Here is a 12723-nt window from a genome sequence, read left to right on the forward strand (position 1 = left end):
CGTCATCACGCTGTTGTGGGCGTGGCCTCGGCGGGAAGCGAAAGGGAAAGTGGGGGAGGGGCGCGAGGAAAGCGAGGTAAAAACTGGGGGAGGGGAAAAATCCCAAAAATTTGGGGAGGGGTCGTTGGTGGGATCCCCAAAATTGAGGAGACCCCGATTTTTTGAGGGAGGGGTTTGTTTGTTTGTTTGTTTGTTTGGGGCGGGGCGGGAGGTTCCAAATACAGCGAAGAGAAAAAAAAACAACAACAACAAATTTTTTTCTTTTGGGGGGGGGGGGGAAATAGAAGTCGGGGAGATCCCCAAATAATTAAAAACGGTGGGAGGAAAGAAAGATCTCTGATTCGGAGCGGGAAAAAGATTTCAGGAGGGTCTCAAATTAAGGAAAAGTCAATTTTAACAAAAATTTGTATTTTTTTTTTCCCCCTCAGAGACCTTTCCCCGCCATGGGGACCCTGCGGTGGCTGGAGGGAGAAGGGCTGGACACGCTGGACCTGCTGGTGCCCGGCTGGGCCCACCCAGGTACGAACCGAGGGCTCTGACAGGGCTGGGAAAAGCACCCAAGGGTGCGGTGGTCACCCCTCAAAAACCCTTTTTTTGTCCCTCCCCAGATCCCGAGGACGAGCCCTGGGAAGCTCCGAGGCGCCGGGGGGGACCCGGAGCTGGGGGGACACCGAAGCTTCAGGACGCCCCCGCCCCAATAAAAGCCAAACAAAGGGCGCGGGGACCCCCCCAGAAACCCCCCAAAGTGCTTCCCCAGGCTCAGAAAAGCACCCAGGGGTGCAAAAGTCACAAAATGCCTTCAGGGATATCTCCCTGTGAGCCCCATCAGGGCGTCTGGGGACACAAAGTGGCTCAAAATGTCCCTCAGAGTGACTTTTCCCAGCCCTGGAGGTCCAAATCTTCACCTTGGGGACAGCAGAGCCCCCAGAGTGCCCTCCCGGAGCTTTCCCTTCAGGAGTTCCCTCAGCTTCCCCTTCGGGAGTTCCCTCAGCGTTTTCCTCAGAATTCTCCTCGGGATTTCCCTCAGAATTCTCCTCAGAATTCCCCTCACCATTCCCCTCAGGTTTCCCCTCAGGATTCCTCTCAAAATTTCCCTCAAGTTTCCCCTCAGGATTTCCCTCAGAATCCCCCTCACCATTCCCCTCAGGATTTCCCTCACCATTCCCCTCAGAATCCCCCTCACCATTCCCCTCAGAACGCCCCTCACCTTTCTCCTCAGAATCCCCCTCACCATTCCCCTCAGAACGCCCCTCACCTTTCTCCTCAGAATCCCCCTCACCATTCCCCTCAGGATCCCCCTCAGAACCTCCCTCACCATTCCCCTCAGGATTTTCCTCAGAATCCCCCTCAGGTTTCCCCTCAGGATTTTCCTCAGGTTTCCCCTCAGTCTCCCCCTCACGACCCCTCCGTGTCTGACCCAGACGCGGCCACCCTTTCCCGCCAACTGCGGGCGCTCCTGCGCACGCGCCCCGCGGGTCTCTCTCTCTTCCAGCTGCGCGCCGCCTACAGCGCCACCTACCGGCGCCCTCTGCCCATGGGCGGCGCCGCCTCCGCCCGACTGCGCCTGCGCCAACTGCCCGGAGCGCCACTGCGCCTGCGCGGGTGCGGCGTGCAGATCAGGGTGCTGCCCCCTAGCGGCGGGGAGGACTCGGAGGAGGAGGAGATGGACATGGACATGGAGGGGACCCCCCGAGCGGCGTCACCAAACCGGGACAGGACCCCCCCGGGGACCCCCGGGCTGAGGGGAGCCAGGGGAGGCTCCTGGGGAAAGGGGGACAGTCCTAAAGTGTCGCTAAACGCTGTTAATACCAGTGGGGAGGGGTCGTTGTCTTGTGTTACCCCTTGTGTGGGGACCCCCAGGGTGGCCCCAAATCCTGTCAGGACCCCCCCAATGTCCCCAAAAACTGTCACCCCCCGTGTTGGGACCCCCTCAGTGTCCCCAAATCCTGTCACGACCCCCTTGATGTCCCCAAATCCTGTCAGGACCCCCCCAGTGTCCCCAAAAACTGTCACCCCCCGTGTTGGGACCCCCAGGGTGTCCCCAAATCCTGTCACGACCCCCAAAGTGTCCCCAAATCCTGTCACAGCCCCCCCAATGTCCCCAAATCCTGTCACGACCCCCCCAATGTCCCCAAATCCTGTCATGACCCCCCCAATGTCCCCAAATTGTGTTGGGACCCTCGCAGTGTCCCCAAAAACTGTCACCCCCCGTGTTGGGACCCTCAAAGTGTCCCCAAATCCTGTCAGGACCCCCCCAGTGTCCCCAAATCCTGTCACGACCCCCAAAGTGTCCCCAAATCCTGTCATGACCCCCCCAATGTCCCCAAATCGTGTCGGGACCCCCTTGATGTCCCCAAATCCTGTCACGACCCCCCCAGTGTCCCCAAATCGTGCTGGGACCCTCCCAGTGTCCCCAAAAACTGTCACCCCCCGTGTTGGGACCCCCTCAGTGTCCCCAAATCCTGTCACGACCCCCCCAATGTCCCCAACTTTTGTCCCCTCTGATTTTGGGACCCCCAAAATGTCCCCAAATCCTCATTTTGGGACCCCCAAAATGTCCCCAAATCCTCATTTTGGGACCCCCCCGATGTCCCCAAATCCTCATTTTGTCACCTCTGTCCCCCCCCGTGTCCCCCCCAAACCCCCCGAGCGCTGCCTCCTCCTCTAAGGGGAGAATTTGACCCAAAATCGGAGGATTTTCACCCAAAATCGGGTGATTTTCAATCAATTTCGGGGGTTTTAACCCAACCTGAGACTTTTTAAACCAACTTTGGCTGATTTTTGTACCGATTTGGGGCGTTTTGAGATGATTTTTGGGATTTTAACCCAAAAAATTGATAATAAAAGTCGGATTTTTGTGCCAAAAATGAGCGATAAAAGGTTAAAAAGTGTTGTGGCTCAATTAAAGCTCATTAAGGGGGGGTTTTAATTAAGGGGAGGGGTCGTCGCATCGATTGGGGGTGGGGGAGGGGGATTTTTGGGGGGTTTTGGGGGTGGGGGAGGGGCTGGAGGGGGCGGGGCCTGTGGAGAGAAGGGGGAGGGTCAGGGAGGGTCCTGGGACCCCCAAAAAACCCCAAAACCCCCCCAAAAAACCTCCCCAAAACCCCCCAGACCCCCAAAAAACCTCCCAGACCCCCCAAAAAACCCCAAAAAACCCCAAAAAACCCCTAGACCCCCCAAAGAAACCCCCAGAACCCCCAAAAAACCCCCCCAAACCCTCCCAGACCCCCGAAAAAACCCCAAAAACTTCCCAGACCCCCCCAAAAACCTCCCAGACCCCCCAAAAAACTCCCCCAGATCCCCCCAAAAACCCCCAGACTCCCCCAAAAACCCCCCAAAACCCTCCCAGACCCCCGAAAAAAAACCAAAAACCTCCCAGACCCCCCAAAAAACCCCCCCAAAACCTCCCCAGACCTCCAAAAAACTTCCCAGATCCCAAAAAACCTCCCAGACCCCCCCAAAACCCCCCAGACTCCCCAAATCCTCCCCAGACCCCCCAAAAAACCCCCCAAAAACCTCCCAGACCCCCCAAAATCCCCAAAAAACCCTCCAGACCCCCCAAAAAACTTCCCAGACCCACAAAAAAACTCCCAAACCCCCCAAAAACCTCCCAGACCCCCCCAAAAATTCCCAGACCCCCCAAAAAACTTCCCAGACCCCCCAAAAAAACCCAAAAACCTCCCAGACCCCCCAAAAACCTCCCAGACCCCCCAAAAAACTTCCCAGACCCCCCAAAAAAACCCAAAAACCTCCCAGACCCCCCAAAAACCTCCCAGACCCCCCAAAAAAACCTCCCAGACCCCCCAAAAAAACCCAAAAACCTCCCCAGACCCCCCAAACCCCTCCCCAGACCCCCCAAACCCCCCCAAAACCCCCAAAAACCCCAGACCCCCCAAAACCCCCCTAAAAACCTCCCCAGACCCCCCCAAAAACCCCCCAAAAAAAACCCAGACCCCCCAAAAACCTCCCAGACCCCCCCAAAAATTCCCAGACCCCCCAAAAAATTCCCAGACCCCCCAAAAAACCCTAAAAAACCTCCCAGACCTCTGAAAAAAAACCCTAAAAACCCTCCAGACCCCCCAAAACCCCCCCTAAAAGCCTCCCCAGACCCCCCAAAAAACCCCCCAAACCCCCCCAGGGTGTCATTGATTGCCCTAATTTCCTGCCCTAATTAGCACCGATATTAATTAGTGAGAGGGGAGGGGCACGACCCTCCCAACCTCCCCCCAAATCTGCTCGAAATGCAGAAAATAAAACCCCAGAGTGCCCAAAATCCCACCAAAACCCCCCAAAATTAACTCAAACCCCCAAAACCCCCCAAAATTCACCCAAAATCCACTCAAACCCCCCAAAACCCCCAAAAAATTCCCCAAAATCCACTCCAAACACCCAAAAATCCACCCAAAACCCCCTAAAATCCACTCAAGCCCCCAAAACCCCCCAAAATCCCCCAAAACCCCCCAAAATCCACTCAAACCCCCCAAAAATTCACCCCAAAATTCACTGAAAATTCCCCAAAATCCCAATCAAGCCCCCCAAAGCCCCAAAAATCCCCCCAAAACCCCCCAAAAATCCCTTCAAAACCCCCCAAACCCCCCAAATTCCACTCAAACCCCCCAAAATCCCCCCAAATTCCACTCAAACCCCCCAAAATCCACCCCAAACTCTCCAAAACCCCCCAAAATCCACCTCAACCCCCCCAAAATCCCCCCAAATTCCACTCAAACCCCCAAAAATCCACCCCAAACCCCTCAAAATCCCCCAACCCCCCCCAAAAATCCCTCCAAAACCCCCAAAAATCCCCCCAAATTCCACTCAAACCCCCAAAAATCCACCCCAAACCCCCCCTAAAATCCACTCAAGCCCCCCAAAAATCCACCCCAAACCCCCCTAAAATCCACTCAAGCCCCCAAAAATCCACCCCAAACCCCCCCAAAACCCCCCAAATTCCACTCCAAACCCCAAAAAATCCACCCCAAACTCTCCAAAACCCCCAAAAATCCACTCCAAACCCCCCAAAATCCACCAACCCCCCCCCAAAAATCCCCTCAAAACCCCCCAAACCCCCCAAAATCCCCCCAAAATCCCCCATTACCTTTTTGGGACCCTCAGATCATCAACAACAACAGCAGCCCCACCCCCAGCCCCAGGAGGAGCCCCCCAAATTCGGGAGTCCCGGGGGGGTTTTGGGGGGTCCCCGAGGGGGTCCCGCGGTGACATTGGGGGGGTCCCTCGGCCGGGGGGGGCTCCTGGGTCCAGGCCACATCTGGGGGGGATTTGGGGGGTCTCAGGGGCTTTTGGGGGGGTTCAGGGGCTTTTTTTGGGGTTCGGGAGGGGTTTTGGGGGGATTTCGGGGTTGTTTTGGGGGAATTTAGGGGTTGGTTTGGGGATTTGGGGGGTCTCAGGGGCTTTTTTTGGGGTTCAGGGACCTTTTTGGGGGGTTCAGGAGGGGTTTTGGGGGGATTTAAGGGCTTGTTTGGGGGATTTGGGGGAGGTTAAGGTGGATTTTTGGGGTTCAGGAGGGATTTTGGGGGGATTTAAGGGGTAGTTTGGGGATTTAGGGGGGTCAGGGTGGGTTTTTGGGGGTCCCCACTCACCGGGAGAGTCTCCCAGTCAGGGTTGGGGGGGGTTTGGGGGGGGTTTTGGTGTCTTAAAGTCAGAATTGGGGGGTTCAGGGGGATTTCAGGGTGGATTTTTCAGGATTTTTAGGGTTTTCAGGGTCCCCACTCACCCGGGGGGTCCCTCAGGCGGGGTTGGGAGTTTCAGGAAGGATTCTAGGATGGATTTTTCAGGATTTTGGAGGATTTTTAGGCTCCCACTCACCCGGGGGGTCCCTCAGGCGGGGTTGGGGGGTTCAGAGGGATTTTAGGGTGGATTTGGGGGGATTTTTTGGGATTTTAGGGTCCCCATTCACCAGGGGGATTCAGGGGGATTTCAGGGTGGGTTATTTAGGGATTTGGGGATTTTAGTGTCCCACAGCCAGGGTTGGAAGTTTCAGGGGGGATTTCAGGGTGGGTTTTTCAGGATTTTTAGGGATTTCAGGCTCCCCACTCACCCGGGGGGTCCCTCAGGCGGGATTGGGAGGCTCAGGGGGATTTCAGGGTGGATTTTTCAGGGTTTTTAGGGTCTCACTCACCCGGGGGGTCCCTCAGGCGGGATTGGGGGGCTCAGGGGGATTTCAGGGTGGGTTTTTCAGGGATTTCAGGCTCTCACTCACCCGGGGGGTCCCGCAGCCGGGCCCGCAGAGCCCCCAGGGCTCGGCTCAGGTTCCTCAGGGTCCCCTCCAGCCTGGCGTTCTCCCCCCGCAGCCCCCGCAGCGTCTCCTGCAGCTGGAAAGGGACCCCCGGCCCCAAAAGCAGCAGGGCCAGCACAGCCAGGGCCCCCCAAAAACCCATGGCCGCCCCCCGAGCCGGGAACGAGCCCCCCTGAGCTGATATTGATCCCCCAAAATCATCACTGACCCCCCTGAGCTGGTATTGATCCCCCCCAGAGCTGATATTGATCCCCCAAAATCATCACTGACCCCCCTGAGCTGATATTGATCCCCCCCAGAGCTGATATTGATCCCCCAAAATCGTCACTGAGCCCCCCCCAAATGTCATTGATCCCCCCACAGGGTCATTGAGCCCCCCCAAAATTTCATTGATCCTCCCTCAGTGTCATTGAGACCCCCAGAATTTCATTGATCCCCCTTTGCTGTCATTGACCCCCCAAAATTTCATTGATCCTCCCTCAGTGTCATTGAGACTCCCAAAATTTCATTGACCCCCCCGAGTGTCATTGAGACCCCCCCAAAAAATCCATTTATTCCCCTTCAGTGTCATTGAGACCCCCAGAATTTCATTGATTCCCCCTTTGCTGTCATTGAGCCCCCCCAAAATTTCATTGATCCTACCTCAGTGTCACTGATGCCTCCCCCAAAGTTCAACTGATCCCCCTTTGGTGTCACTGATTCCTCCAAAATCTCGTTGATTCTCCCTTTCAGTGTCACTGACCCCCTCAAAAATCCCACTTGATCCTGCCCTTTTCCCCCCTCACGTTTCCCGCCCTTTTCCCCTCACGTTTCCCGCCCTTTTCTCCCCTCACGTTTCCCGCCCTTTTCTCCCCTCACGTTTCCCGCCCTTTTCCCCCCTCACGTTTCCCGCCCTTTTCCCCCCTCACGTTTCCCCCCATTTTTCTCCCCTCACATTTTCTGCCCTTTTCCCCTCACTTTTCCAATTTTTTCTCCTCACGTTTCCCGCCATTTCCTCCCCTCACGCTTCCCGCCGTTCTCCCATCAGAACCGGTTTAATTCTCCATTAATAACAGGTATTAACTTCTCTTCCTTTGATCCTTTCCAGCATCCCCAAAATCCCCCCCCCGATCACCCCCCAATCCCAAATGTCCCCCCTGATCCCAAAACCTCCCTAAATCCCAAATCTCCCCAATTCCCTCCCTTGACCCCACTGGATTCCCTAGACCACTCAATTCCCACAAATTTGGGCTCCAAAATTTAGGATTTCTGAGGCTTGGAATCCCCAAGATTTGGGGGTCCTCAGGATTTGAGCTTCCTAAAGTTCGGGATCTCCAATTTTGGGGTTTGTGCAGGTTTGGGGTCCCCAAGACTGGGGGGTTTTGGTATTTCTACAGTTTGGGGTCTTCAAATTTGGAGTTGTCAAAGTCAAGGGGTCCCCAAACTGGGGAAGGGTCCCCTCATGGTGGGGTGTGATCCAGAGGGGGAGGTCGGGACCCCCTAAAATCCCCCCAAAAGGAGGGTCCCCACTCTATGGTACCTCTCAATAACACACAGCGCCCCCTGGCGGCCTGGAGGTTTTGTTACCCCCCCAAAAATCCCATAAATTGGGGGTTGGGGGTCCCACGTCCCTGGGGGGATTTCAGGACCCCCCAAACCCGGTCCCACACTAGAAAAGGATCTCAGGACCCCCCAAACCCTCCCAAAACCCCCTAAAATCCCCCCCAAAATGACAATCCCCACTCTATGGTATCTCCCATTAACACACAGCGCCCCCTGGTGGCCTGGAGGTTTTATTACCCCCAAAACCCCATAAATTGTGGGTCGGGGGTCCCAGACTAAAAAGGATCTCAGGACCCCCCGAAGCCCCCTGGAGCCCCACAGAAGGAGAGTCCCCACTCTATGGTACCCTCAATAACGCACAGCGCCCCCTGGCGGCCTGGAGGTTTTATTACCCATCAAAATCCTATAATTTAGGGGTTGGGGTCCCACGTCCATGGGGGGATCTCAGGACCCCCCGAAGCCCCCCGGAGCCCCACAGAAGGAGGGTCCCAGCCCCAGCACGGCGCAGTCGGCGGCGGCCATGGGGCAGCGGCCGCAGCGACAGCCCAGGGCCACGGGGACGGTGACGGTGGGGTCGATGCCGGGGGGGCAGCCCCCCAAAACCCAGCGCTCGTAGCGGACCCCCGAGTAGGTGCAGGCGGCCTGGCGCGGGGGGCCCAGGGGGCTGCGGTAAACGGGTTCCTGGAGGGGGGGAGAGACCCCAAAAAAATCCCCCAAATCCTCCTAAGGGTCCTTAAAATCCCCCCAAGCCCCCAAACCCTCCCAAATCCTCCCAAATTCCCCCAAAAATCCTCCCCAACTCCGCCAAATCCCCCTAAAACTCATCCCAAATGTCCCCCCAGGACCCCCCCAAACTCCCTGCAACCCCCCAGATACCACCAGGACCTCCCCAAATCCCCCAAAATTCCCCCAACCTCCCCCCGAAGCCCTCCCAAATCCCCTCGGACCCCCCTAAATCGTTCCCAATCTCTCTAAAATCCCCCCCCCCCCAAAATTTCCCCAAATCCCTCCAAAGTCCTCCCAAAATCCCCCAAACCTTCCCAAATTTCCCCTAAATTCCCCCTAAAATCCCCCAAACTTCCCCAAATCCCCCCGGGGAGCCCCCCAAATCCCCCCAAAACCCTTCCAAATCCCCCTCAACCCCCCAAACCCTCCCAAATTTCCCCAAATCCCCCCAAACCCCCCAGGACCCCCCCAAATTCCCCTAAAATCCTTCCAAATCCCCCCAAATCCCCTCCCAACTCCCCCAAATCCTCCCCAAATCCCCCCCAAACCCCCCTCAACTCCACCCAAACCCGCCCAAATCCCCCTGGGACCCCCCCAAATTTCCCCAAATCCCCCTGGGACCCCCCAAATTCCCCCCAAACCCCTCCCAATCCCCTCATAACCCCCCCAAACCCTCCCAAATTTCCCCAAATCCCCCCCAATTCCCCCTCAAACCTCCCCAAATCCCCCCAAACCCCCCCTCAAATCCCCCCAAATCCCCCCAAACTCCCCCCAAAATCCCCCTAAACCCATCCCAATCCCCCTGGGACCCCCCCAAACCCTCCCAAATTTCCCCAAATCCCCCCAGGACCCCCCAAATCCCCCCAACCCCCCCCTCAAATCCCCCCAGATCCCCCCAGGACCCCCCCAATCCCCCCAAATCCCCTCCCAACTCCCCCAAACCCCCCCCTACCCTGGTCCGGCAGAACCCCCCGCAGGCGGTGGCGGTGACAGCGCGACATTGGGGACACTCGTCCTTCTCCAGCGCCACCGTGACATTGACGGGCCGGCACGGGGGGCGACCCCCCCCCAAAAACACCGGGACCCCCCCGGGCAGGGGGCTCAGCACCGCCCCGGGGGGCCCCAAAACCACCAGGGCCAGCAGGAGCTGCGGGGAGGGGGGAGAATTATTTGGGGAGGGGGCGTTTAGAGGTGATCACCCCCCCCCCCAAAAAAATTAGGATTTTGGGGGTCTTTGGGCTCAGAATTTGGGGGTTTGTCACGTAATTTGGGGGTCTTGTCCTATAATTGGGGGGTCCCACCCCATAATTTGGGGTCCCAGTCCCATAATTGGGGGTCCTCCATCAGGATTTGGGGTCCCACCCCATAATTTGGGGGTCTCGTCCCATAATTGGGGTCCCCCATCAGGATTTGGGTGTCCTGACCCATATTTGGGGGTTCCACCTCAATATTTTGGGGTCCCTCCCCATAATTTGGGGTCCCCATGGCCCCCCGCCCCATAATTTGGGGTCTCGCCCCATAATTGGGGTCCCTCCATCAGGATTTGGGGGTCCCGCCCCATAACTGGGGGGTCCCACGACCCCCTCAGCCCCATAATTTGGGGGTCTCACCCAAAATTTCGAGTCCCACCCCATATTTGGGGGTCCCACCCCATAATTTGGGGATCCCGCCCCATAATTCGGGGGTCCCCACCCCATAATTGGGGGTCTCATCCCATTATTTGGGGTCTCCACCCAATATTTTGGGGTCCTGCCCCATATTTGGGGGTCCCACCCCATAATTTGGGGGTCCCACCCCATAATTGGGGTCCCTCCATCAGGATTTGGGGGTCCCCATCCCATTATTTGGGGTCTCCACCCAATATTTTGGGGTCCCCGCCCATTATTTGGGGTCCCCATCCCATTATTTGGGGTCTCCACCCAATATTTTGGGGTCCCCGCCCATTATTTGGGGTCCCCATCCCATTATTTGGGGTCTCCACCCAATATTTTGGGGGTCCCACCCCATATTTGGGGGTCTCCCCCCCTCACCTGCAGCCCCCCCATGTCGCTCCGTCTCCTCTATTAATTTTTTTTTTTTTTTTTGGGGGGGGGGGGTCCCCCCTTTATCTCCCCTCCCCCCAAGGCCGTGTGGGGGTGGGGGGAGGGGCACAGACCCCTCCCCCCCTTTTCCCCTCCCCCCAAAATCGTCCTTGACGCCCCCGCACCCCCTTTTTTTTTTTGGGGGGGGGGGAGGGGAAATATTGGGGTGTTCCCCCCCCCCCCCCCCCCCAAATCAAGGCCGGGGTATCCCAGAATCCCCCGCGGCAGCGCGTGACCCTCCCCCCCCCCCTTTTTTTAACCTTCCCCTCCCCCACCCCGGAGCTATTTTTAGTTCCCAGAGTCAAATTTCGGACCTTGACCCCCCCGAAAATAATAAAAAAAACCACATAAAATTTGGAATAAAAAACCCCAAAATGAGTCAAAATATTTAATTTTTTTTTTTTGGGGGGGGGGGGGGGGTTGATCCCTAAATGGGACCCCCCCCCCAAAAAAAAAAAAAAAAAAAAAAGCGAGACCGTCCCTAAAATTGGGGGGAAAAAAAGGCCAAAAAATTGATGAAAAATATTAAATTTGTTTTTTTTGGGGGGGAGGGGGGTTGATCCTTAAATTCATCTCCCCCCAGATTTGGGGTGACCCCTCCCCAAAAAAAAAATTTGAGGAAAACCCCCAAAATTGGGGAAAAAAAAAAACCAAAATTGATGAAAATTTTAATTTTTTTTTTTTTTTGGAGGGGAGAGGGGAGTTGATCCTTAAATTCGTTCCCCCCAAAATTTGGGGTAACTCCCCCCAATGGGACCCCCCCCAAATTGTAAAAAAAAAAAACCAAAAATTGGGGGGAAAAAACCTCAAAAAATTTTAAAAATAAATTTTTGAAGGGAGGGGGGGGTTGATCCTTAAATTCATCCCCCCAAAATTTGGGGTGACCCCTCCAGCGGGACCCCCAAAATGTGAGAAAAAAACCCTCAAAATTTGGTAAAAATATTTAATTTTGGGGGGGGGGTGGATCCTTAAATTCGTTCCCCCCTCAATAATTTAGGGTGACCCCTCCCATGGGACCCCCCCCCCCAAATTGTAAAAAAAAAAACCCTAAAAGTGACAAAAACCACCCAAAATTGGGGAAAAAAACCACAAAACTTTGGTAAAAATTCTAATTTTGGGGGGGTCTGTCCCTTAATCCCCCCCCCCAAAATTTGGGGTGACCCCTCCTCAAATGGGACCCCCCAAAAAAACCCAAAATTTGCTCAAAACTTTGATTTTTGGGGGGTTTTTATCCCCGATTTTCCCACCCCTCCCCCCCCCCCCCAGAGGGGCTATTTTTGGGGGGGTGGGGGAGGGGCGCAGCTGCTGCGGTCACTCTGCGGTCACTCTGTGGTCACTCACTGTGTGGTCACTCGGTGGTCACTCAGTGGTCATTTTGGTCACTTTGTGGTCACTCTGATCACTCAGTGGTCACTCAGTGGTCACTCAGTGGTCACTTAGTGGTCACTTTGTGGTCACTTTGATCACTCAGTGGTCATCCAGTGGTCACTCGGTGGTCACTGTGGTCACTTAGTGGTCACTCAGTGGTCACTCTGTGATTTCAGTGACCACTTTGATCACTCAGTGGTCACTCGGTGGTCACTCTGATCACTCAGTGGTCACTTTGATCACTCAGTGATCTTAGTGGTCACTCAGTGGTCACTGTGGTCACTCAGTGGTCACTCAGTGGTCACTCAGTGGTCACTGTGGTCACTCGGTGGTCACTTTGATCACTCAGTGGTCACTCAGTGGTCACTGTGGTCACTCGGCGGTCACTTTGATCACTCAGTGGTCACTCAGTGGTCACTCAGCGGTCAGTGGTCACTCAGCCGTCACTCAGTGGTCACTCAGCGGTCACTCAGCGGTCACTCAGTGGTCACCCAGCGGTCAGTGGTCACTCAGTGGTCACTCAGTGGTCACTCAGCGGTCACTCAGCGGTCACTCAGTGGTCACTCAGTGGTCACTCAGTGGTCACTCAGCGGTCACTCAGCGGTCACTCAGTGGTCACTGTGGTCACTCGGTGGTCACTTTGATCACTCAGTGGTCACTCAGTGGTCACTCAGCGGTCAGTGGTCACTCAGCCGTCACTCAGTGGTCACTCAGCGGTCACTCAGCGGTCACTCAGTGGTCACCCAGCGGTCA

At 56.0% G+C, this 12723-nt stretch overlaps 1 protein-coding gene and 1 long non-coding RNA gene across 2 annotated transcripts; one reads left to right on the top strand and one right to left on the bottom strand.

Moving 5' to 3' along the window:
* The first annotated feature begins 12 nt into the window (after nt 1–12).
* LOC310921821 lies at nt 13–1293 on the top strand. Its single transcript, XR_014592214.1, has 3 exons — nt 13–76; nt 429–519; nt 609–1293. It is a non-coding gene; the product is annotated as an uncharacterized lncRNA (long non-coding RNA).
* A 6946-nt stretch (nt 1294–8239) lies between these two features.
* On the bottom strand, nt 8240–10566 carry LOC310921872 (lutropin subunit beta-like; the record flags this gene model as incomplete). The annotated part of the gene is made up of 3 exons (XM_083882125.1): nt 8240–8476; nt 9474–9668; nt 10552–10566. 3 exons carry the CDS (start codon nt 10564–10566, stop codon nt 8240–8242), a joined length of 447 nt encoding a protein of 148 aa, XP_083738251.1.
* Between the last annotated feature and the right edge of the window lie 2157 nt (nt 10567–12723).

The sequence above is a fragment of the Zosterops lateralis genome (genome assembly GCF_965231275.1).
Source record: "Zosterops lateralis genome assembly, chromosome: 37".
Classification (NCBI taxonomy): Eukaryota; Metazoa; Chordata; class Aves; order Passeriformes; family Zosteropidae; genus Zosterops; species Zosterops lateralis.